General features: G+C 37.7%; 1 protein-coding gene and 1 pseudogene across 1 annotated transcript; both read right to left on the bottom strand.

Annotated features, from left to right (window-relative positions):
• Positions 1-4,082: 4,082 nt before the first annotated feature.
• On the bottom strand, positions 4,083-5,042 carry LOC139033610 (olfactory receptor 6C4-like). The gene has a single exon (XM_070463029.1). The coding sequence runs from the start codon at positions 5,040-5,042 to the stop codon at positions 4,083-4,085; it is 960 nt and encodes a 319-aa protein (XP_070319130.1).
• Positions 5,043-17,528: 12,486 nt separating this feature from the next.
• Positions 17,529-20,420, bottom strand: LOC110123590 (olfactory receptor 6C4-like; annotated as a pseudogene).
• Between the last annotated feature and the right edge of the window lie 6,833 nt (positions 20,421-27,253).

Here is a 27,253-nt window from a genome sequence, read left to right as displayed (position 1 = left end):
CTGATAAGCTAGAGGGAGGATTTCCAAATGCTGCTGGGCAGCATCAGCATTCATGTCATAGAATAGGCTCCCAAATATGGCTGCTTACAGTGTCTCTATTCCCAAGGTAAGCTCCAGCTGCCTCCTGACTCTGGGATACTTTCCAAGGTGAGTAAGTGAACCTAACTCAAGCTCCTTCCAATTCACTGATTCTGCCTTGATTCCCTGAGCATGCGAAATTTTGTGTGTGCCTTTTAAGAGCTGAATCTCTATTTCTCACAACCCTTATATCTTTAGTTGTAGAAGATATTTTCTACTAGATTCTGATCTTTTTCATCAATAATTACACTGTAAATAGTTGTAATTTTAGTGTGTCCATGAGAGAAGGTGAGCTCACAGTCTTCCTACTGTACCATCTTAGGCAAGCACTCTCATAGTTTGGTCTTAATTTTATAAAGATATTTTTACTAGGCATACAATTGTGAGTTAATACTTTCCCATCCCTGTATTTTAAGGCAAGCATCCCACTGTCTTCTGGCTGGCATAATTTCATTTGAAAAGTCTCAGATTCTCATCTTTTAGTAGTTTTTTTAAAATTCCAAATGACTTCAACATAGTCTCATTTTTGTTTTAGCAGTTTCACTTTGATGTATCTAAGTGTGTGTGGGTGTGTCTGTGTGTGTGTGTGTGTGTGTGTGTGAGAGAGAGAGAGAGAGAGGGAGGGGGAGAGAGAGGGAGGGGGAGAGGGAGAGAGAGAGAAACTGATTGACGTATCCTGACATTTTGCTGTGAGTTCTCCAGTTTTGTTGGGTTTGTTGTTTGCTTCTTTACAACTGGAAAGTTATCTGACATTATTCCCAGGTGGTTCAGTGGTAAAGAATCTGTCTGCCAATACAGGAGACACAGGAGACTGGGATTTGACCCCTGGGTCAGGAAGGTCACTTGGAGGATGAAATGGCAACCCACTTCAGTATTCCCTGATGGCTCAGCTGGTAAAGAATCTGCCTGCAGTGTGGGAGACCTGGGTTTGATTCCTGGGTTGGGAAGATCCCCTGGAGAAGGGAACGGCTACCCACTCCAGTATTCTGGCCTGGAGAATTCCACGGATTGCATAGTCCATGAGATTGCGAAGAGTTGGATATGACTAAGCAACTTTCACTTCATTTCACTGAAGTGGGTTATTCTTGCCTGAAAAACCCCATGGACAGAGGAGCCTGGTGGGCTACAGTCCATAGGGATCTCACAGAGTCAGACACGCCTGAATGACTTAGCATTTGACCTCAGATATTTATTTCCCTCATTCTGTTCTGTTATTCTGGACTCTTATTGCACATATTTTTGAATGTTTGATATTGTCTCATTGCTCTAAAATAATCTTTTTTTTCTCACACAGTTTCCTCTTTGCACTCAATTTGAATAATTCTTGTTGACCATTCTTTAGTTTTAGTGATTTTTCTTCCCCTAAACTCTGTCCACTAGGCTAATAAGCTCATTACAGAAATTCTTTATTGCTGTTATTGTATTTTCTAGTTCTAGCATTCTATTATATTCTCAAAACTCTTTCTCTCTTTCTGTTAAAGTTTATCAGCTAGTCCTGCATGTTTGTTTAAAAAAAAATAGATATTTTAACATTGGCATCATAATTATCTTATAGTCTGTGTATGATAATTCCAAGATGTGTGTCACTTTTGGGTCTGGGTGAAAGTTTTATGTTGTTATTAATGGGTTGTTTCTTCTTGCTTTTTTGTGTGTCTTGTTATTCTGAATTCATGCTTATTATTAAGTACAGACAAATAGTAGAGGTTGAGCTAAACAGTATTTGCACACAAAAATGGGCATATTTTGGTGTGTGAGGCTGATAATTGATAGATCAGGTCCAGTTAGAAATTGCCCGGGTTTAGTTTTAGTTGGTGTTATCAATAATTTCAGTACACCAAAATCTTCAAAATCTTTCAATTGTGGGCTGCTATTACCTTGCATATAGTGTGGTGGTTTGTTGTTAAATTTTCACTGATGTTAATATAGAAAAATCTCCTGGTGGAGGGGAAGACAGTGGCAGATGTGATGTTGCAGGCATTAGAAAAATACAGTTGAAAAAAAAAAAAACCTACGAAGACAGTAGAGTTGATTGTTGCTAAGTTTTATTGATGTCCTGAAGAGGGTAATAAGAATCTAAGTGCTGTTAGCGAGCAGTTACTGGCAAAGTGTGGCAGCTAGAGTTCTCACCTCTGTGTTGGTTAGTTAGAGGCCTCATCTCCTGTAGTGAGAGGACAGACATGGGTGAGTGGTTTGTTTATCTGCTTGTTAGCAGCAGAGAGTTTCAGAGACGTTCAAATGCTTAGTTCTGGCAGGTCCTTTATGAAGCTCAGGACCCTGATCGAGGAAACATAGATACTGAAAATGTGGAAAAGACATATCTGGACAGATGCTTCTGAGGATTTTAACTTTTCAGCTTGCTATGAGCACTTTGGATTTGCAGAGGTGGCTACGATTCCCTGCCAAGGGCTAGCCGGAAGATGTTTAGGAGGCCTCCTATTTACAAGATATCAGATGTTCCCCTTAAGAGCCGTCCCCAACTCCTCTCCTAGATGTCAGACTGATAAGTAGGATTAAAGCCAGAATAATCCAGCTGAGGAAATGCTGGACTTGGTAAAAGAGGAAAGAACCTATACACTAAATAATGAAAAGAATTGGCTTGCTTGTACTGGCAGAAGTCAGAGAAGTGTTCCTGGGACTAGGATTTGATCAGGGTCCCAGAATCTAAGACTGGCTTGACTGAGGAAGAATTTATTGACTTGGGAACACATTTTCAGGATATGGGATTTAACATTCTCCCAGGGACCCCACCTCAACACTGGGATAGCTCTCAGTGCCTGAAAAAGTGATGTCTAATACTCAGTGATGTGGAAATACCTGAGTTGTCTGGAAGATGGTGAAGGAAGGAGTATAAAGCCTGAGGGAGGTGGCAATAATGAAATAGATACATGACATATGAACTTAAGTCCTATTAGTTGGTTTGTTCTACTGTAAGGCCCACAGCAGAGATAATTCACAAGGTCATGGGAAATGTACTGCTGAGAGGGCCAACAGCATCACTAAAAAGTGCAGTGACGGCTCTCCTTTACTGGGGCTGCTGGTGGGACAGATAGTAATGGAGCTAGGCTTGTTAATATTCATGGGAAAGATGTGGCTTGAAGAGGTAGAGGACAGTTAACTCTCAGAAGCAGTGACCACATGATTGGCAAGGTCAGAAAGGCAGCCAAGGGGCTCCAAATGCAGGAATTTGTAGAGAGTTAATAGACCTTAGCATCCCAAGGCCTCCCTAAGAAGCATCTGTAACATGCCCAACCTCCTCAGGTTCATCTAGAAATGCATCCTGTAAAAGTCAGGTGGACTTTGCCAGACTCCAGCTACAATGGATTCAGATCATTACCAACATAACCTAAGATATCTTTTCACATAAATTTACCTTTAAATGGAATCCAAATGATTCCTTGGTAATGGTTTTCATTTTGATCTCGGTGATCAGAAATGTCCTTATGAACAGACATGAGATTCCATCAGTACTTTACAGTAGGAATCATTTTCTGTAGGAGATGCCAGAAAGAGGCAGGCTTTTTTTTTTTTTTTTTTTTTTGGAATTGTTGGAGGGAGAAGAAAACTGCTTGAAACCCAAGAACATTTTATGAAGTAGATTTTTTGTTTGTGTATGACATCATGAATAATCTCTTCTGGGAAGTATCTAGGAATTTCTGACAAAATATATTTACAACTTTTTGATAGTGATTGATAAGACTAAGAGCCCTTCATGGAAGGTAGGTATAGTCATTTACCTGATCACTAGATTTATGACAAGTAAAGAAATTTTTAATCAGACACTTCTGTTTTGCACGTACTCTAAAGATATTATTTTCCTTCTTTATTAAAAGATATTTATAGGAAATAAGATATTTGAACTGGCCTTTTTTTAATACCTTTCTCTTGCTGACAGATGTAGAACTAAATTTTGATATGTGTTTTCAGTCAGTTTATCTGAGAAACAGTTTTAACAAAAAGCATTATCACAAGGTCAAATTATCAATTGGCATAACTTTATGAATCTTTCAACATTTCCAATGATTTTGAGGCCACTGAAATGAATAAAGTTGTGCTATTTTTCTGGCCACATTATTGAAGACTTCTTTTACTTGTTTATTCCTTAGAGTGTAAATGAATGGATTCAATAAAGGGGCAATTAAAGTATTGAGCACAGCGACTCCCTTATTGAAGGCAACTCCATCTTTTGCTGAAGGCTTTATGTACATGAAAATGCAGCTGCCATAAGAGATGGTGATGACAATCATGTGGGAAGAACATGTGGAAAAGACTTTCTTCCTTTGCTGAGCAGAAGGGATCCTTAGAATGGTCCGGGTGATGTTTGTGTAGGAGAGAATCACCAGCACCAGGGTGACCACCAACATCACAGCCACTAAAATGAAGTCAACAAGCTCAAGGAGTCTTGTGTCTGAGCAAGAAATTTCTTTGAGGGGCCCATAGTCACAAAAATAATGATTCAGTGTATTGGAGGCACAGAAATCCAGTTGACTGGTCATGATGACTGGGGATAGGATGATGAGAAATCCAGCCAGTGAAGAGCAGAAGACTAGCTGGATGCAGATTCTGTTGTTCATGATGGTCATGTAATATAAGGGTTTGCATATGCCCACACAGCAGTCATAGGACATGGCAGCCAGAAGGTAAAACTCTGTGGCCACAAATAATATCACAAAGAAATACTGAGTGAAGCAGCCAGCAAAGCTGATGGTCTTGTTCCCAGTTGAGATACTGAATAGTAGCCTAGGAGTGAAAGTGGATATAGAGAAAATTTCTAAGAAGAAGTTCCAGAGGAAGAAATGCATATGGGTCTGGAGGTGGGAGTCCAGTAATGTAAGGATGATGATCATCAGGATTCCTAAGATGCTGATTATGTAGGTGAGGAGGAGATGTATGAAGATGATACTTTGAAGCTCTGGGATGTCTGTTAGGCCCAACAGAATGAATTCTGTCAAAGTTCGGTTTTTCATTGCTAATGATTCTGCCTATGACGCTGAGAAGAAGGGAAATGAGGTATGAAAAGGGCAGTAAAGCTCAGGAATATTGAGGGGAGGATGTGGGTTCCCCTTGAAATTTATTCATGGAAAATTCCTCTATCTAAGTTAACAGAATGTCTGTTGGTCTCAACTGGCCCTTCACAAAATATGTTTGACCAGATTCCCATGTAGGCAGCTTTCTTTTTGAAGCCTTTTTCTTGAAGCAATGAAATAGTCATCTGGCACTCCAAAATGCATCTTTTGCATATAAAGATTTACCCTTTTATCCACTCTTTGCTTTTCCCCCTCTCTGTCTATGAAACCCTTCTCCAAGATCTTGTAGGGATGTTTCATCTTTCGTTCATGTTGATGCTTTGATGATTTGCTTCATTGCTGTCTTCTTCAACATATTTGACACCTCCAGATCCATTTGTTCTGCAGGAGTGAATAGCTCTTTTTATATTCTGGCTTTTGTGCCTGGTGGCAGGTTTGGAGAAAGCTTTGAAATACTGAATTCTTTTTTGTATGAGACTTTTTCTCCTGGTTTAAACTGACAGAAGAGATTATAGGTAGCCAATAATTCTAGGAAAGGTTTCTTTAACTGCTTAAATATTCAGGGAGTAATGTTTACTGGACCAGGAGCCTTTCTTATGTTCTTTTAGTTTTCAGGACATAGATGTTACTGCTATAGAAAAGTAGGAAAGAGTCAGCCTGATCCCTTACAGAATAATATGGATTCCTCCCAGATAAAAACCTGCTAGGGTCAATAATTATTTTAGGCATTTTTCTTTGTTATAATCTTCTGGTATCAGAGGAACTAAGGATCTTCAAGGGTGCTTATCTACAGCAAGTTCATAGTGGATGTCCCTGTTGCCCTTGGCCCACTGTGATCACTGGACTCTAATGTCAAGGCAATGTCACCCTCTGAATGGGGAGCTCAAGCTTCTGTTCACTTTTTGCTCCTTGGAGAATTTTTCTACATTATAATTAAGAAATTTACATTTGTATTTCACAGAAATATAATCACAAGTCTGAATATATAATTGTTTGGAGAAGTTCATTACATTATTGTAATATAAAAGAATTGTAAAAGGTAAAAATTCCACCAATAGGTGAATAAGTAACTAAATTGTGACATTTTGTATTTGGAATACAATGGGAAAATTATCTGTATTGACTTTTGTATGTCTACAATATATTGCTAGTGAAGTAAACACAATCACAAGTATATATATTGTGAATTTTATCTGTGTAAGAAACTGGGAATTTATACATATATTTCCAAATGTCTGGAAGAATTTTAAATGGTCAATGATAGTTACTTCTGGAGTGCCACTGATCACAAAATGAAAGTCTTTCTTTTTTCCTTTATCCCCATATTAATAATCTAAAAATTAAAAAATGAACCTGAATAAGATTTTTAATGGTAAAAAACAGTGGTAGAAATCACATTCAATTGGATTTCATAATCTGTCACCATAAAGTGATAAAACTTTATGATGAACTGAGGGCATAGTCACTTTTTGACACTCAGAAAAGATGCTGAGGGATTTTACCTCTGGATGCTGTTACAAAGAATCAAAACTGAGAAGTCAGATGTGGATAAGAAAGTAGGATAAAATGTAGCATATATCCCACTTTTCTAGTACTACGCCATGCCCTGATTGCTCACAAAGCATACAGGTCTCGGGCAGGAGTTTGAAAAGAAACAGTTTCTAGCTCCCTTTGCCTTTAATCAATCACTTGTTACTACCTTTTCTATAAGTTGATCCCATTTAGGATTGCATCTACAATCTCTGAAGTTGATACCTTATTTAAACTATTTGAAGAATAGAGGAATGTTTTGCTTCTCACAGTCTCTTTTTTTCCCTCCATTTGATCTGGACTTCTATACAATTTTTAACCAGTTTGAGTGATACATATTTTATTGTGTTTACTCAGCAGAGACATTGGGGAATAAATTTTTCTCTGGGGGCCCAGGTCAAGAAAACTTCAATTAGCCTTAATAACTAATGCTTGGAATTATCTTTTGACAGGTAATTAGGAAGATATTTCAAAGAGACCCATGAGGACGCTGTTACAAGGGCATTAGTTACAGGAAAAAAGTATTGCGGGAACTAAAGCAATAATAATGATCATAATAATAAAAATGCAACACTAGTTTATCAAGGATTTTACCTGAGCTGAGCAGAGTTTTATTAATTTCCATTCTTTCATAATTTTATGCTCACTACATTTGATGCATTTGTTATTTTTAGGCTCTTGGCCCACCTAGTTAGTAGACGTGTGACCTTCAGAAATTTCTCTAGCCTTTCTGTGCCTCAGTTGCCTCATCTGTTAAATGGGAGTAAGAATAGTAATTGCAACATAAATCTATCATAAGAACTAAATGTGTTGATAGATGTGGACTGCTCAGAAGAGTGCTTGGTATACAGTAAATGGTAGACTAGTTATCATTATTATTACTGTTGTTATTTTGCCCACTTTGCAGATGAGGGAATGAAGAACATAAAAGTTGTGTAGTTTTCCCAACATCACATAACAAGTACTCTGAATTATTGGCATCTGAGAGCTGGTTTGCCTAATTCTGCAGCATGCCATGTGCCTCTTCAGGAGAATGAGGAATGCAGAAGTGGTATTGGCTTCCTACTGTCAGTGGCATCACTGTTTCACCATGGGGGCGGGGGGTTTTAGCATTTATTTCAGAACAAATTCTTTCTTTGCTATGTTGGACCCTTGTTCTCTGATTCTTGCTTTCTGATGAAAGGCAGGATATGCATCTATCTTCTCCTCCATGGACTTGAACTAGCTTCCCTGATATTCCCTCCCCACTTTCTTTCTTTAAACTTTTTTTTTTCATGTGGACAATTTTAAAAGTCTGTATTGAACTTGATATACTATTGCATCTGTCTTATGTTTTGGCTTTTTGGCAGTGAGGCATGCAGGACCTTAGTTCTCCACCGGGGATGAAATCTACTTTCCCTATGTTGGAAGGCAAAGTCTTAACCACTGAACCACAAGGGAAGTCTCCCCTAACCCCATTTCCTTTTTGATTCTGCATCTCTAGTTGGCTTCTATTCATATACTTGGAATCCACAGATCATTTACATGGAAAACTCAATAGTGGGCTGATCTTCAAGGATCACAGAATTGTTGAAAGGGAGGTCCATGGTGTTGTTACACTTGACTCTGGTCAAGAGAGCAAATGGTACTGGAGTTTTCTCTTGAGTTTGGTGAGAAGAATGGTTTCTATTTTCAGGATTGGCCTAAGGTAAATCTATGAGATAATGAAGTTTGTCTTTAGTTCTCCATAGCGAATGTGTGCTTACTCTTTAGCTGTAGGCAGAGTGACTTAAAAAATGAAAGCTGTAAATATGGGTTTGAGACTGATAATGTGTAGCTGACTAAGAGTTTTCCAACCCTTAGACCCCCAGTAGGAAAAACAAAACAAGCTAATGGAAGTGGCAGAAGGACAAAGGTGTGTAAACCAAGACAGGAGAGATACCGGAGGTGGATTCTTCAAAGAAGCAAAGGACGAGAAGATAAAAAAAGAAGCCAAGATGGTGTAAACGTGTGAGAGAAGAGATAAATGTGGTCATTCAGAAGTGACACAGAAAGATTATTTTGTATTCAATATGTGGGATCCTTTCTTCCCAGCCCACGTTCCCCTAAGAGAATCTTTCTTGGTAGCTCCTTGACCACTGGTGATTGGAACTTGATAGCACAAGGGCCAAGCTGTCATAATTAGAATCTCTTTCCTGGGTGCTTATACAGTATTTGAGTTTGCTAACTGTATGCAGTCACTTATGGAAGAAGATTTAGATTTTATGGGACAGGCATAAAGGGCTATGTCACAGTGGATAAGGCCAAGAAGGAGCTCCTGCTTCTGCCTGGCTCAGCCAAGAAATAGTTAACACCTTGTCTGGCTATATTTCCTTAAGCTGTCCCTGGCATACTAAACGGAGTGGGAAAAGGTGCTGTTTGGGCTAGAGGGCTGATATGGAAAAGAGATGATTCTTCACCACTTAACAGATGGGGGAGATTAAACAGGAGAGTGTTGGCAAACAAAGAAATGTCACCAAAGGTGTCTGAAAAAATGGCCTTAAGCAGTGGGGTCTCTTTTCTCTTCTTTCCCTTCTATGGAGTCTACACCATTCCTTGCAAACTCCTGTACACTTAATAAGAATAGAGTGCATGACAGCCGTTTGCATAAGCTGGGGACGTAGCAGGTGCTCAATAAATATTAGCCTGAATTGAGGCAGACATTTCAGTTCTCCTGTCTGTATTTCTGTCAGGTCTGCAAAGACCAGCTTTGGCTGTAATAGATTCAGTACTTGGAGGGCATTACCACAGCTCAAGAGGGAAAAAACCACTAATGAGGAGAAACTGCAGCAAGAGGAACAGGATGAAAGAGGAACACATATTTTTATTCCTACAGGAAATAATTGCCTAGAAATCGCATAAACTTTCCCAAGTTAAAAAAGAATACTGTACTTTAAATTCCCTCTAAAGCACATGATCTAGTGACCACGTTTTTACCCCAAGTTGAGTCATTTGGCATAGTAAATAGAATTATAACCAAAGTCAATATAGTCTTTCCATTGTGTGTCTCCTTTCATCAGTGGGTTTCAAAGGGTTGGTGTCCCTGGTGCTCTAGTGGCTAAGACTCCAGGATCCCAACACAGGGAGCTGGGTCAGGGATCTTGATTCTGCCTGCCACAACTAAAGATCCTGTGTGCCACAGCTAAGACCCAGTACAGCCAAATAAATAAAATTTTTAAAAATTTTGTTTTTATAAGTTCCTCATGTCTTAAACATTCCTCCATTTCCTTACCCAGACTCTCAGACTGGGAAGAAGGTCTGTAGAAGGCTGGGAAGCACAGTTCATCATGCTGCGTGTCTGTGTGTGCACACGGGCACATGGGCATGCAGTCCAAGCCAGGAAGAGAAAAAGCGGGGGCGTAAGACGTGAGTGATGGCACCACGAGAGCAGAACGGACCGATGTGATGGAGCCGAGCGATATAATAAAGGAAGGACAGAGACACATCTCAGCAGGGAGGTCACATTACACGAATGGCTCCTCTCAGGAGTGTGGTCCTGGACAGGACGTCTTAAAGGCTGAACCAGGTAGGAGAAGTTACACGAGGGAGAAATAGTCACGGAGAAGACTTGGGAGGACGTTGCAACGACCACGTGGGAAGCAATAAGAGGCCGGTCCCTAGTGTGAAAAGGTGGGATACAGCCATAATGAGAGGGAGGGAGGAAGAGAGTGGGGGGAGGGGGCGGGAAAGAGAAGGATGAGAAAAGGTGGGGGGGGGGGGGAGAGAAAGGGCTGAAGTGCCAAAGAATTGATGTTTTGAACTGTGGTGTTGGAGAAGACTCTTGGGAGGTCCTTGGACCACAAGGAGATCAAATCATTCAATCCTAAAGGAAATCAATCCTGAATATTCATTGGAAGGACTGATGCTGAAGCTGAGGCTCCAATACTTTGGCCACCTGATGCGAAGAACTGACTTGTTGGAAAAGACCCTGATGCTGGGAAAGATTGAAGGCAGGAGGAGAAGGGGACCACAGAGGATGAAATGATTGGATGACATCATGGACTCAATGAACATAAGTTTGAGCAAGCTCTGGGAGTTGGTGAAGGACAGGGAAGCTGGATGTGCTGCAGTCCATGGGGTCACAGAATTTGATTTCAGTCCATTATGCTGCTTTTTGCAAATGGACTCACTTTGTTTTTCTTTACAAAGTTAATTAATTAATTTTAGAATTAGCATAATTGAATACAACATTGCATTAATAGAAGATAATGAGTAAATATTTATATGTATTACAAAATGATCAACATAATAAGTCTAATTAATATATGTCATTGTACATAGTTATATATTCTTTCTTGTGATAAAAGCTTTTTAAGATCGACTCTCCTAGAAACTTTCAAATATACAATACAGTACTAGTAACTATAGTTACCATACTATATAGTACATCTCCATAACTAATTTACTTTTTAACTGGAAGTTCATATATTTTGACTCTCTTTACCCATTTCTCCCAGCTCCATCCCCCACCTTTGGCAACCACCAGTCTGTTCTCTATACCTATGAGTTTAGTTTTATTTTATTGATTGATTTATAAAGTTGTTTATTACAGAATAGTTGATTTACAGTGCTGGTAGTTTCAGGTGTAGAGAAAATTGACTCAGTTACACATAAACACACCTCTGCTCTTATTTAGATTCTTTTCCCATATAGGTCGTTTCAGGGTATTGAGTAGAGTTCCCTGGGCTATACAGTAAGTCCTTACTAGTTATCTATTTTACTTTTTATTAAATGCTTTGTTTTGTGTTAGAATATCCAATTAACAATGTGATAGTTTCAGGTGGACAAAGGCAAAGGGACTTAGCTACACATATATACACACATATATATACATATACACACATATACACATATGTGTATATTCATGTACATATAGGCATGTGTATATATACACATATGTGCACATGTATCCATTGTCCCTCAAACTCCCCTTCCATCCAGGCTGAAACATGACATTAAGCAGAGATCCCTGTGCTATATAGTAAGCCCTAGTTATCTATATTATATATAGTAGTAGTGTGTATATATTATTCCCAATCTCCCAATTTATCCCACTCCCCCTTACCTCACCTGGTAACCGTAAGTTTGTTTTCTATATCTGTGACTCTATTTCTGTTTTTTAAAGTATGTTCATTTGTATTTTATTTTTAGATTCCATATGCAAGGAGTATTATATGATATTTGTCTTTCTCTGCCTGTATTACTTCAGTTAGTATGATAATCTCTAGATCCATCCATGTTGCTGCAAATGGCATTATTTCATTCTTTTTAATGGCTGAGTAATATTCCATTGTTTCTATCTATCTATCTACACCACATCTTCTTTATTAATTCTTCTGTCAATGGACATTTAGTGTGCTTCCATATCTTGGCTATTGTAAACAGTGCTTCAGCAAACACATGTAAGTGAGATCAAGCATTATTTGTCTTTCTCTGTCTGATCTATTCCACTTAGCATAATGCCCTTAAGGTCTATCTATGTTGTTGCAAATGACAAGATTTTCTTATATATGATAAATTCTTAATTCATTCATCTGTTAGAGGATACTTAGGTTGTTTCCATATCTTGGCTATTGTAAATAAGGCTTCAGTGAATGTGGGGGGATATATCTTTTCAAGTTAGTGTTTTCATTTTCTTCAAATAAATACCCAGAAGTGGATTTGATGGATCATATGATTGTTTTATTTTTAATTTTTTGAGAAAACTCTATACTGTTTTTCATAGTGGCTGAATGTAAATTGGCTTTCATTGAATGACTTGTCATCCCAAACCAAAAAGCAGTGTCACTCAACCATTCCAACCCCACAAACTTACTCACTGTAGAGGCTTTGGCTACCTTATCTTGTTCCTTTTAGAACAAGAACTCCTTTGGAACTCCTTTTGGAGTCCCTGAATCAACCATTGTTCATGGGTTTCTGCTGCAAAAAACTGCCTTCTCTGGCTGCACATTTCACAACTTGAGGTTGGCAACTGCTGGCTGTTTCATGGATCTTTCTGGAATAAGTGTTTTTACAAATCCTGAACCTTTGACTCTACACCAGTTGTTCATTATGCCTTGGGTCTATGAGGCAGCACCCCACAAACTTGGCATGGCCGCAGAGGCCTCATTATTCAAATGAAAATGCTACTTAGAGAGCCAAACCTGCGCCTTCTGGCATATCCCACCCACAAGAGGAAATGATTTCCGTGTCCTCAATCCTTTGCTAGATGCAGTGGTATCTGAAGAGGTCACCCCTCACCAATAACCATTGGTCACTTGGGGAGCCTCTTAGAATCAACTGAGTGACCAGGAAATGGAATTTGTATACTTTATAGATTCAGCACCAACATCACACAGGGTGAAGCCCACTGAAAATCTTCTGCACTCGGACATCCCTAATCAAAGGTTGGGCCCAGGGGTCAGCACAGTCATTTTATTTATTTATTTATTTTAATTGGGGGCTAATTACTTTACAATATAGTAGTGGTTTTTGCCATACATTGACATGAATCAGCCATGGGTGGACATGTGTTCCCCATCCTGAACCCCCCTTCCACCTCCCTCCCCATCCCATCCCCTCTGGGTCATCCCAGTGGACCACAGAATAGTCATTTTAATATTGGAGGACGCGATGGCCAATAATTGACCCCTTCACATTTTTATAGACTCTTGGTCTGTTGCCGACCATATGGTCACGTGGTCTGGCTAACGGCAGCAACAACAATCCCTTACCTAAGTTGTTTCACACTCTACTTTGGGGTAAAGAACTCCAGGTATTTCTTGCATCACAGATACCCAAAATGCAAATCAAGGTCACATACTAAAATTCAATTTTCAGAGCCTCATTACAATGCACAGACTGATAAATTAGCTTGGAGTTTTGAAACATGCACTGGTACAGTCTCAGATCTGATGCCACTAATCTCTCCCTGGTGGGCCCATGAAATGCCAGTCTGTAGTATGGCCTCTGCCTCCAAGGCCTGAGAAGAATTAAATGGACTTCCCTTTTCCAGTGGGAACATAAGATAACATAGTGACTAACCCATGCATCTTATGAAGGAAAACATGCCCCTGCCTATACAATGGAAGAAGATTATCTCCTTGGGGGATGGCCCTTAGCCAGTGGCAAATAGATTTATGAGGTCACTGACTCCCTCTGCTGTTAGTTACTATTCTTAGATCATGGCAGACACTTGGAAATAGTATTCCCCTCTCCTTCCAGACATGCTACCATTGAAGCCACAATACAAGACCTCAGTGAGGCTCTTCTTATACTTTTACTAAAATGAACTAAAGCTCTTGTTGGTAGTTTGTCAAGAGACTATGCTAGAAAATGCATGAATTAATGAATGATCTCAAGGGAGCCTGACCCAGAACAATGTTGCCCAACACATTTCTTGGTTCTACTGATGATATGTTTGGTCTCTCCGATATTCAGCACAAGTTGAGCATGTTTCCCCATGTTGTTAGCCTAAATGTTGAAGCCATTTAGGTCACCAGAGGCTAAACTGATGGTGACCACAGTTCTTGAGACTTCAGATTCTGCCCCTGCTTCTGCATGGTTGCCATCCTGTGGTCCACTGAGTCTTGGGCCGACTTGATGCTGCTGCCAGCTCTCAAAATCTGTGTACTGCTGTTCACTACCCAGTTCTCAGTTCTCTAAAACCAGATGAGAAGAAAATGTTCCTTGTTCTAATACTCACATGCTGGTGATCATGTACTGGGGACTCTTACTCATTTGCTACCTTCTGGGAGTGTGCTGCTCCTGTCTTCATTATCCTGCAGCAGGTCTGAAATCCAGATCCCTCAGACTAGTGCACTCTCTGCTGTGATCCTGGGGGAAAGGGTCCTGGCCTTTAGGGAACCACAGCTTCCAGCAGTGGCAGCCCTCTATAACAACTCTAGTGGGAAAGTGTTCTAAGAAGATATAATAGGAAATCACATTATGCACCATCCTTGCAACATTCTTGTCCTCCTAGGTAAACATAATACCATTGAGGAAATAGCTCAACAAATTCAAAACACAGGATTAATCAATGAAGAAGGGGCAAATATGGGACAATTTATATGAACCAATTATATTTTCATCTCCAATCCTCAAGCTTGTCTTATAAAAATTGTTCAACTACACAAAGCAAACTTTTTCTCCTGTGGATCAAAATGACTGGAGGACTCTTGTAGCAATCATAGAACATTCCAGGAATGATATGTACACATTATATATGTATACTCTTGGAGTCTGCTTACTTTGAGGGGACCGGATATTCACTAGCTTTCCACAACCCAATCTTTATAAGTTTATGGGAACAATTATAAAAGATTTCCAAAATTTCACATTACCTACTCTCCCAGTTGATGATATATGCTAGGTAAAGGCTCAATTGTTGGTGGGTACAACTCACTTCCTCTTAAGGCATTTATCTGGACAACAATACCTGCTGTATTTGTATTTGTAGCATCTGTATTTATATTTGTAGCATCTGAGATAATCTTTATCCAATAATAACCCTTATCTGTGGCTCTCAGAAATTGTTCCTACATGTTGAGACAACTTATTGTTTAATTTTATGATACACACAAGTATTTTGAGTCTTGGTTTTTTATTTATTATCTTTTTGTAAAGTTTTCTTATTGTTGTAATTCTTGTTGAGTGGTTATAACCCATTTTACTCTTAAAAATTACATCTCATTTCACATTTTAATCCATTAACCAACAGTGAATATAAGACAACTGTTGAACATACAGAGAAGACCACTTGTACAGATGGAGTAGGAGGATGGAAACCTTAGAAGTGAGGTTTTTAGGATGAAAGAGAATTCAATAGAATGTTTAACAGACAAGCACTTGAAAATAAGATACAGCAAATAGTGTCAAATAAAAATGTAACTATGTGTTGCTAGACAATAAAAAAAGCTGTTCAAGAAAATAATAATGTAATTGTATGATACCACTTGTATTTATTGAAGAAGGAAATGGCAACCCACCCCAGTATTCTTGCCTGGAAAATTCCATGGACAGAGGAGCCTGGCGGGCTACAGTCCATGGGGTTGCAAAAAAGTTGGACACGACTGAGTGATGGAGCTAATTTCTTTAAAATGTTCAAAGTCTCCCACCTGTGCATTTAAAATACAATTGATGTATAACATAGGGATCTGTACCCAGTGTTAGGTGACAACCTAGAAGGGTGGGATGTGTTGGGTGGGATGAAGATTCAAGAGGAAGAGGACATATGTATACTTATGGCTGGTTAATGTTGTTGTATGGCAGAAATCAATTATCCTCCAATTAAAAATAAATTTAAAAAACACAATTGAGGAAGCTTTTCAAAAGAAATGACACTAATTCTAAGGAAAATATAAAACAGCACAGATGGTGGATTATTATTATGAAAAGAGGCACAATGAAATGCTTCTTGCCAGGCAAGCAGATTCAAGATTTTCCTTGTTTTCATTATTTCCTTCAGTCTCTACCTTGAGTGTCTAAAAACTTTAATTTCTTTTTAAATTAGGTATGACAGTCTTTTCCTTCTCCATATGACCCCTCGTTGTCTGGCATTACTAGATTGAAATAATTTTGAACTTCACTTATAAAACTTTGAAAGTATAGTGAACCTTTTTAACATTGTCAATTCAACTGCTTTGCTTCCAGTTCTGATAATTTTTCAGCCTATAATTTCTGACTTCCAGGGGGATGTTTTACTTCCTTTTCTGTAATATCTCTATTTCCTTTCTCCCCTCTTTCCTTTCTCCTTCCCTTCTTCTCTTTCCACTGTCTCCTTCCTCCTCCTCCTCTTTCATCCCTCTGATGGCTACTATTGACAGACTTTATTTCAGAATATCCTTGATTAGGAACTATTTTTCTGTTTCCTAAGTCTTTGCTCTTCAGTCACTCTGAGATAAAAGCTAGACATGTATGTCCAAACCTCCCTTGTTGCTTAGATAGCGTGCTCAAATCTACCTTTAAGTTAATCTTACATCTCACGCGTCCTAATGTTGAGTCAACTGGCACACCGAGAAACAAATGCTCCTCATACATTTGTTTTTTCATCTTTGTTTCAAAACAAACTTGATTAACTGTACCTTGTGAGTATTAAGCTGACAAATGTTTTTTCTGTTGAATCCTTCATTTGATTTATGGCTTTATCAACCATGCAGTCTTCCAAGCTGGAGAACTTTCTCATCTCTGTCCACTTACATTGCTTGAATTGAGATTGTAATTGTGTCCTTTCTATCTTATGGACCATAATGAAACCTTTACTATTGTTTACTTGAATGCTATTCTTGGTTAACTGCTTGTCACTCATCTTGTATGTAATTTTTATTACTTTAATACATTACATTAGTACATTACATTGCATACATCACATTACATACATTACATTAAAACATTAATAAAGTTAATTTTTTCATTACTTTATTATATTCCTCAGAAAGCAAAATTGATATATCACTTTCTTATCATTTCTCTTGGCTCAGTAATACTTAATTAACTCTTAAATGTGCAATAAATATCTTTACCACTGGGCTCCTACCATTCACTCTAAATTAATATCCTCCTACTGTTCCCATTATACCCCATTTTTGCCTTTCAAATGTCTCAAAAGTGAGAAATCAAATGTCTCTAAAGTGAGAAATCATGATATTAAGAGCAAATCATGTTTTATGGCATCTCATTTATTTCTTTGTAATAGCATTTAATACATTTCATTATAATTTATGTGCTTTTATATATCTCTATGTTACTGGCCTGAAGGTTCTTAGAAATTTGGGAGCCATGTTTCTTGTATTTCTATTCTCAATGCCCAGAATATCCCTTGAAACTTAGTCAATGCTTATTAGATATGTATTAACTCAATTATTTGCTAATTTTGTTAATCAAAATAATAAATTCTGATTATTAAAATTTTGTATTTTTTTTTACTGTGTTCTGAAAAGCTTACTTCACCTGCTGATTCCTTAGGGTATAAATAAAATTGTTCAATAAAGGGCTAACTGAAGTCATGAGCAGAGATATTTCCTTGTCGAAATTCCCTCCTTTTTTTGGTGATGGATTCATGTATAAAAAGATGCAGCTGCCATAAGAGAGTGAGATGACAATCATGTGGGAGGAACAAGTGGCGAAAGCCTTTTTCCTTTGCTGGGCAGAAGCTATCCTCAAAATGGCCCTGATAACCTATGTATAACAAAGTGTCACCAGCAAAAGAGTAACCACCAGAGTCAAAACAGCTAAGAAGATGACTATTAATTCTAAAAGGCTTGCGTCTGAGCAAGCAACCTCTAGGAGGGGTCTATAGTCACATAATACTGATTCAGAATATTGGAGGCACAGAAATCCATCTGGCTTATCGGGATAATTGGTGGCAAGATAGCCAGGGCTCCCCCTAACCAGGAGCAGAACACAAGTTGTATGCAGACTCTGCTGCTCATGATGGTCAGGTAATGCAGGGGTTTGTAGATGGCCACATAGTGGTCATAGGACGTATAAGTCAGGAGGTAAAACTCTGTTGCCCCAAGGAGTATAGCAAAAAAATAGAGCCAAGCAGCTAGCAAAGCTGATGACTTTATTTCCTGTTTCAAGCTGGTCAGAAGCTTAGGAATAAAAATAGACATGAAGGAAACTTCTAAGAAGGAGAAATTCTGGAGGAAGAAATACATGGGAGTCTTAAGGTGAGGGTCTACCAGAGTGAGTACGATGATTGTCAGATTTCCTAAGATGCTTAGCAAGTAGGAGAGGAACAGAAAGAGGAATATCACCACCTGCGTTCAGGTGGATTTGTGTGGCTCAACAGAATAAACTCAGTAAATGTGGTTTGGTTTTCATTGTTGACCTTCAGTAGATCTAAAGGGAAAAGGGAAGGTCAGTAATGAAAACTAGAGTTTCTCAGGCTAGGAAAAATGAAGTTAATTGCAACCAACAGATCAGGTCATATTATCAACTCTTCATCCAAATTGGCCCAAAGTGGCATCCCAGTAGACTAGGGTTGGCACATTGGAAGACCCAGAGTTCCTATGTAAGTGGCTTGATTCATAAAGCTATTTTTTGGCAAGTGAATATTTTAATGGATCAATATTTTTACATTAAAACATGAATAAAATTGCTTAAACACAAAGAATGATCTAAAATACACACCAGAATGATGTGCATAGAGAATTCATATAATGGAGTAAAAACACCAAAACATAAAGCATCGTTTCAATTAATAAAGCTTTTGTCATGTCTCCTATTCCTGGGTTCTTAACACAGACATGTCACACAAGAATGACTCTGACTGTACCTGTTCTTTCTTATAAAATATTCATAAATTTCCTACATTTAAATAATTTTACCTGATTTTAGTTCTCTATGTCTCTTTTACTTCTATGTTCTTGGCATAATTTTTTTCTTTGTTCCTCTTTTCTCTTCTTTTTGTGTTCCCCTTCATACACTTCCTGATACTTCATCATATATGTAGCTGATCCTCATCTCCTTCACAGTCTAGTTGCCTGGTTTCCTCTTTAAAATAAACTGTGGAAATTCTCCCAGTACAGGCAATGCTATAAACCCCAAATCCAAAGCTGTTTGTTTTTGCTACCTTCCTGAAATTTTTTTGGATGAATGTCTACTTGCCTTTAAGATTATGAGGCTGTTTCGGAATGCTATCATTTTTTACCATAAGTCTTTTCCTATGTCCAGGCTTCTGCCATCACTAAATTGTACTGATATGCATTAAGCCTTATGCTGTATGGGCTTCCCTGGTGGCTCAAATGGTAAAGAACTTGCCTGCAATGCAAGGGACCTGGGTTTGATCCCTGGGTCAGAAAGATCCCCTGGAGAAGGAAATGGCAACCCATTCTAATATTCTTGCCTGGAGAATTCCATGGACAGAGGAAACTGGGAGGCTACAGTCCATGGCCTTTGCAAAAAGTTGGACATGGTTGAGCGACTAACACTTTCACTTTTCACTTACACTTTATTGCCAGACTCTTCTGGGCACTGATTTGTCATACAACTGGGGAGAGAGATATTGTGGCAGTCACAGGACATAGCTCCCAGAATGGATTTTGCTTAAAGTTTTGAAGACTGCCGAATGGTATCTAGGAATAGAGGCTGGTTATAAATCTCAAAACTATGTGTTTCCACTGTTCTTAGAGCACAGAAATGAAGAAATTGATGCCAGTATTATTGGTTATAGTTGTTCTTTGTAGATATATTGGTAGTCACTGCTGTTGCTAAGTCGCTGCAGTCGTGTCCGACTCTGTGTGACCCCATAGAAGGCAGCCCGCCAGGCTCCCCATCCCTGGGATTCTCCAGGCAAGAACACTGGAGTGGGTTGCCATTTCTTTCTCCAATACATGAAAGTGAAAAGTGAAACTGAAGTTGTTCAGTCATGTCCAACTCTTAGCGATCCCATGGTCTGCAGCCTACCAGGCTTCTCCGTCCATGGAATTTTCCAGGCAAGAGTACTGGAGTGGGGTGCCATTTCCTTCTCGATTGGTAGTCACGAAGGAAGGCAAATTTGATAGTTACATATTTTTGCACCTGTAGCCTTATCTGATTAAAAATATTCTTGCAGCAAAAGACATTTTAAAGGATCCTTTAATCAAACTGTATGGTTAGTTATAAAAGTCATATACTTTCAGACGTCACTGATACCCCATGACGGCCATACATGAATACAGAGACCAGGTAAGGTGAAACCTGAATCTGGTTTTCTCAGATCTGGGTCTTATTTCCCTGGTTGTACTCACCTGAAATTTTTAACAGTAGCTTTACATTTTCTTTCAGAATTTCACAATGGTAAAATTTCATGGTCTATGTCCACTAATGATTATATAAGTGATTTTGGAAACTAGAAACATAAAGGGCTTATATTGTTCACAGTATTATCATTTTGGTGGTCTGTTTACCTGGTTGATACTAAAAGATGAATCAAAACTGAGACTCACATATGAGTCTACAAATAGCAAAAAATTAGCATAATTTGTTTGTATTGTCTTGCCTTATCCCACCATGCTCTTTCATGGAAGTACTCAACCTTATAAGACTTAACTAAATAGTAAGTGAATTATTTTCTCTATTACTTCAAATAATTCAAATTAGATTAAACCTCAGTTCTTGAGACATAGAGTTCTACTAACAAGGACAAAATAGCATACCAAAAATTTGTAAAAAGTAGCAGTGATAAGATTAAAAAGGAGGACTGATCAGGCTGAAAATACTAAATTTTCTGATCTGTGATAAATTATGTTGCTCTCCTTAGAAGCCAAGATATAGACTTCTTTGCAGATCCTGTGTTATCAACAGTGACCCAGGTTTTATCTGTTCCTTTTAGGTAATGCACATGGGGATCAATTTCCCTAAGAAGCTAAAGGTGCCCTGTGGACTCAAGTTCAGAAGTGTTAATGAGCATCAATTTTTGACAACTTTGTGAGCAAGTTGTAGACACATATTTGAGAGAAGAAGGGCCAAGGAGAGTATCAAATTATCACATTTACATCTTAAAGTTACACAATATTATCTGTCAATTATATTTCAATATATTTGGGAAAAAGAAGACCAAAAAAAAAATGCAGTGAGAGTCAGCTATAGCCTAAGAACCTGAGAGAGAAGATGAAAGTAATGAAGTGAGACCTTTGAAGATGGCTAGAAAAATTACCATTTGGTTATCACTGAAACTTACTACCACACTAGTGACACAATTTGAGGGTCATTGAAGAGCCCCATATTCTGAAAATACTTTGTGAATAGTTTTTCTAAAATCAGCACAATTAGGGGCTCTTTCTTTTGTAGGAGTGTGAGTCGCCCTGTACAGTACTTCTAAGCTCATTAGAAATTAAGCCATCTCTCAAATTATGATTGTCATTCATCAACAACCTATGCCCAAATATAATAAAATATAATCTTATTTTCTGTCCATTTTCTTTCTTCTTCTTCATCACTTGATATTATAAGAATGAAATACAAATATTATACTCAAAGAAGAAAAAAAAACACATGTTGTGAGAAACTTTATTTGGGGTAAATATTTGTGTTCTCAGAGATCTCAAAAGATAAAAAAAATCAATGGCAATACTAACACCATGAACATTAATAGCAAGGCCAAGGAGAAAATTATGAATAACTGTGCTGTTAAGTGATCTCTACTTCTTTTTAAGAGGGGGCTAAGTCTGTTACATGGATTAACTTCTTCAATTATCTCAGAAATCTTTTTTTTAAGTGCTTATTTTATTTTTTTCCATTTATTTTTATTAGTTGGAGGCTAATTACTTTACAATATTGTAGTGTTTTTTGCCATACATTGACATGAATCAACCATGGATTTACATGTGTTCCCCATCCCGATCCCCCCTCCCATCTCCCTCTCCACCCGATCCCTCTGGGTCTTCCCAGTGCACCAGCCCTGAGCACTTGTCTCATGCATCCAACCTGAGCTGGTGATCTGTTTCACCCTTGATAGTATACTTGTTTCAATGCTATTCTCTCAGAACATCCCACCCTCACCTTCTCCCACAGAGTCCCAAAGTCTGTTCTGTACATCTGTGTCTCTTTTTCTGTTTTGCATATAGGGTTATCATTACCATCTTTTTAAATTCCATATATATGTGTTAGTATACTGTATTGGTCTTTATCTTTCTGGCTTACTTCACTCTGTATAATGGACTCCAGTTTCATCCACCTCATTAGAACTGATTCAAATGTATTATTTTTAATGCCTGAGTAATATTCCATTTTGTATATATACCACAGCTTTCTTATCCATTCATCTTTCAATGGACATCTAGGTTACTTCCACGTCCTGGCTATTATAAACAGTGCTGTGATGAACATTGGGGTACACGTGTCTCTTTCAGTTCTGGTTTCTTCGGTGTGTATGCCCAGAAGTGAGATTGCTAGGTTATATGACAGTTTTATTTCCAGTTTTTTTTTTTTTTTAAGGAATCTCCACACTGTTCTCCATAGTAGCTGTATTAGTTTGCATTGCCACCAACAGTGTAAGAGGGTTCCCTTTTCTCCACACCCTCTCCAGCATTTATTGCTTGTAGACTTTTGACTTCTTGACTGGCGTGTAATGGTACCTCATTGAGGTTTTGATTTGCATTTCTCTGATAATGAGTGATGTTGAGCATCTTTTCATGTATTTTTAGCCATCTGTATGTCTTCTTTGGAGAAATATCTGTTTAGTTCTTTGGCCCATTTTTTGATTGGGTCATGTATTTTTCTGGAATTGAGCTTCAGGAGTTGCTTGTATATTTTTGAGATTAATCCTTTGTCTGTTGCTTCATTTGCTGTTATTTTCTCCCATTCTGAAGGCTGTCTTTTCACCTTGCATATAGTTTCCTTTATTGTGCAAAAGCTTTTAAGTTTAACTAGGTCCCATTTGTTTATTTTTGCTTTTATTTACAGTATTCTGGGAGGTGGGTCATAGAGGATCCTGCTGTGATTTATGTCCTCAGAAATCTTTCGAATCTGGACTTATTTGTATCTCCATTTATATATGAGAAAATTTCAACAAATGAAATTTCTTACATTTACAATTTTATCATTTTATGGATCCTCAAACAATATAGTTTTGTGTTGCCTGTTTTTAACCTTTATAAAAATGAAATTACATTGTATGTATTCCTTCGTGTCTTACTTTTGTTAACTTTTATGCGTGTAATTCATTTGTGTTGTTGCTGATAGCTGTGACTCACTCATTTGCATTATAATATTTCATTGTATGAATCTGCCACCATTTACTCATTCATTCAGTTAGCAGGGATTTATTTTTCATTTTGGAAACGTTATGAGACATACAGTTCAACTGACACATGTATTCCACAAGTGGAACTGCTGGGTTATTGGCTATGTATTATTTCAACTTTAATAGTAATGCTGAATTGATTTCAAAGTGGTTGAATTATTTACAATATCCAATTGCTCTCTGCTCCATGACTTCCTTACTTGGACTTCAGATTGTCAATGTTTACCTATCTGATTATGTGAAGTTGAACTCATGTGATCTTAATTTGCTTTTTCCATGGTTGTTAGTGTAGGTGAAGAATTTTCTATAGCAATATTTGCCATTTATATTTCTCTTTTTTGAAGTCCTTTTTCCAGTCTCTTGCTCACTTCTTTTTCATTGGGCTATCTGTCTTTTCTCTATTGATATATTGGAATTCTTTATATATTCTGAACATAAATACTTTTTGGATTATATGAGTTGTAGATATTTTACTATTTTTTTGCTCTGTTAATGATTTTCATTTGTGAACAGATTCTTAATTTTAATGCAGTCAAATTTATCAATTTTTTGTTGTACCTAAGTTAAGAAAAATTTCCCCTAACTCACTGCCATGAAAATATTCTTCTATATAATCTTATTTAATTTTTTGACTTTCAGGTTTATGTCTATAATTCATTTGGAATTGATTTCTTCTGTAATTGATATCCAATTTCATTTTTTCCCATAGAGACATCAAATATTCCCAGAGTTGTTTGCTGTTAAGACTGTCCTTTTCCATTTTAGTGATAACTTTATCATAAATTAAGGGTTCACATATATACGACTCAGTTTCTAAGTTCAATTATCTTCCATTGGTCTATTTGCCTATTCCTACAACAATAATATGCTGTCTTAATTAATTAGGGCTTCCCTGATAGCTCAGCTGGTAAGGAATCCACCCAAAATGCCAAAGACCTGGGTTCAATCCCTGGGTTGGGAAGATCCCTTGGAGAAGGGAAAGGCTACCCACTCCAGTATTCTGGCCTAGAGAATTCCATGGACTGGGTCACAAAGAGTTGGACATGACTGAGCAACTTTCACTTTCACTTTTTCACTTTAGAAATATTAGTGATCTCTGATAATTTCATTTTGTTATCCTTCTTTTAGAGTGTGTCATTACTTTTTATCCTTTGTAAATCAGTGAAAATTTTTGCCTATCAAGTATTACAAAAAAATCTAAGAAATCCTTACTGAGATTGCATTATACCTATAGTAAACTTGTGAAAACTGGTATCTTTAAGATGTTTTGTCTTCTAGCCCATAAGTATGTTACAGCCATTTATTTGAATCTTTAAAATGCCTACAAATAGAATGTTGTATTTGTAAATATAAATCCAATAAATATTGCTTATATTCATTCATCACTATTTGATTTATAAATGGTGTCTTATTTTAGCTTCATATTCTACTGGTTTGTTCTTGGCATGTAGATAATACAACTGATTTTTGTATGTTGATGTTATACACAGTAACTTTAAATTGAAACTAAAGAATGAAATGTAATACTATTTTATTTTTGATCTTTATTTATTTCTATTAATTTTATTCTTCAATGTACACCGAGGTACTCTAGATCAAAGGCAGATTTCTTATTATTTACCTCTCAGTTCAGTTAAGTTCAGTCACTCAGTCATGCACGACCATTTGCCACCCCATGGACTACAGCACGCCAGGCCTCCCTGTCCATCATCAACTTCCAGAGTTTACTCAAACTCATGTCCATTGAGTTGGTGATGTCATCCAACCATCTCATCCTCTGTCGTCCCCTTCTCCTCCTGCCTTCAATCTTTCCCAGCATCAGGGTCTTTTCCAGTGAGTCAACTCTTCGCATCAGGTGGCCAAAGTATTGGAGTTTCAGCTTCAACATCAGTCCTTTCAATGAATATTCAGGACTGATTTCCTTTAGGATGGACTGGTTTGGATCTCCTTGCAGTGCAAGAGACTCTCAAGAGTCATCTCCAACACCACAGTTCAAAAGCATCAATTCTTCGGCGCTCAGCTTTCTTTCTAGTCCAACTCTCACATCCATACATGACCACTGGAAAAACCATAGCCTTGACTAGACAGATATTTGTTGGCAAAGTAATGTCTCTGCTTTTTAATATGCTGTCTAAGTTGGTCATAACTTTTCTTCCAAGGAGCAAGTGTCTTTTAATTTCATGGCTGCAGTCACCATCTGCAGTGATTTTGAAGCCCAAAAAAATAAAGTCTGCCACTGTTTCCACTGTTTCTCCATCTATTTGCCATGAAGTGATGGGACCAGATGCCATGATATTTATTTTCTGAATGTTGAGCTTTGAGTCAACTTTTTAACTCCCCTCTTTCACTTTCATCCGGAGGCTCTTTAGTTCTCCTTTACTTTCTGCCATAAGGGTGGTGTCGTCTGCATATCTGAGATTATTGCTATTTCTCCCAGCAATCTTGATTCCAGCTTATGCTTCATCCAGCCCAGTGTTTCTCATGATGTACTCTGCATATAAGCTAAATAAACAAGGTGACAACATACAGCCTTGATGTACTCCTTTTCCTATTTGGAACCAGTCTGTTGTTGCATGTCCAGTTCTAACTGTTGCTCCCTGACCTGCTTATTTACCTCTCAGTAAATAAATAATGGGACATTCCTAGTGTTTCAGGCAGTAAAGGATCCTCCTGCAATGCAGAAGACTCCAGTTTGATCCCTGGGTTGGGAAGATCCCCTGGAGAAGGAAATGGTAACCCACTCCAGTATTCTTGCCTGGAGAATCCCATGGACAGAGGAGCCTGGTAGGCTACAGTCCACAGGGTCGCAAAGAGTCAGACATGACTGAGTGACTTCACTTCACATCATAACTTAAAAATATTTTTTTAGGCTTTTAAAAAATGATTAATGCTTTCTGTTTTTAGTTTAAAAGATATCCTTTAGCCACATGGAACTCTGCTCAATATTCTGTAATAACATAAATGGGAAAAGAATTAGAAAACGTCAGAAAAAATTGATATATGTTTATGTATAACTGATGGAGAAGGAAATGGCAACCCGCTCCACTACAGTTGGACATGACTAAGTGGCCTAAAACAACAACATATATATAACTGAATTACCTTGCTGTAGACCTGAAACTAACACAACATTGTTAATCAGCTACACTTCAATATATAAAAAATTCTTTACCCCAAGATCATGGAAATATTCTTCTAATTTTCATCTAGAAGATTTGTTATTTTTCTTTTCACATTTTTCACATTTTTAAGATTAGAGTCTGATCATCTATTCAGAGAAAAAACATTAAGGTGTTATAATTAATTACCATAATATGTTGTCTTAGAGATACAGTCATCAATATCAAAGTGGCAAATAAGCACATACTTGACAGAAAGTGTATCCTAGAAGGAAATAAATCTGTGCATATGACTTCACAAATAATTTCCCCCTTTGAAGACAGCTTTATTGAGGTATAATTGATATTCACATATTTAACATATGTGTAAATTACACATTTTCACAGAAATTCACATTGTTTAATGTATACAATGAGTTCAGACATATTCATACACCGGTGAAACTATTGTCACTGCTGTTCCTGGGAGATCTGGGACTCAGCTTAGGACATATCAGTCAGTAAAAGAGGAGTAGCTGAGCACCATATAATAATACATTGATATTGCCTATGTTTCTTGGTTCTGTAAGTAACAGACATACTGTTATAAATATTTACAGTGAATTTCCCCCATGTATTCCTGGAGATATATTGAGCTAAAAGGATTATCAGTACACATATTAATGGTAGGTACTAAGTGTAACAGAATGAGGTTGTGATTATAAAACTATGGCTAATATACCATTAGAGAAAAATAAAATGAATACCAAGGAATTCTTTTACAATTTGCTTTTTTGTAT

The sequence above is a fragment of the Odocoileus virginianus genome, unplaced genomic scaffold (genome assembly GCF_023699985.2).
Source record: "Odocoileus virginianus isolate 20LAN1187 ecotype Illinois unplaced genomic scaffold, Ovbor_1.2 Unplaced_Scaffold_21, whole genome shotgun sequence".
NCBI classification, from domain to species: Eukaryota; Metazoa; Chordata; class Mammalia; order Artiodactyla; family Cervidae; genus Odocoileus; species Odocoileus virginianus.
The sequence above is the reverse complement of the archived record's forward strand: the minus strand, read 5'-3'. Positions and strand labels throughout refer to the sequence as shown.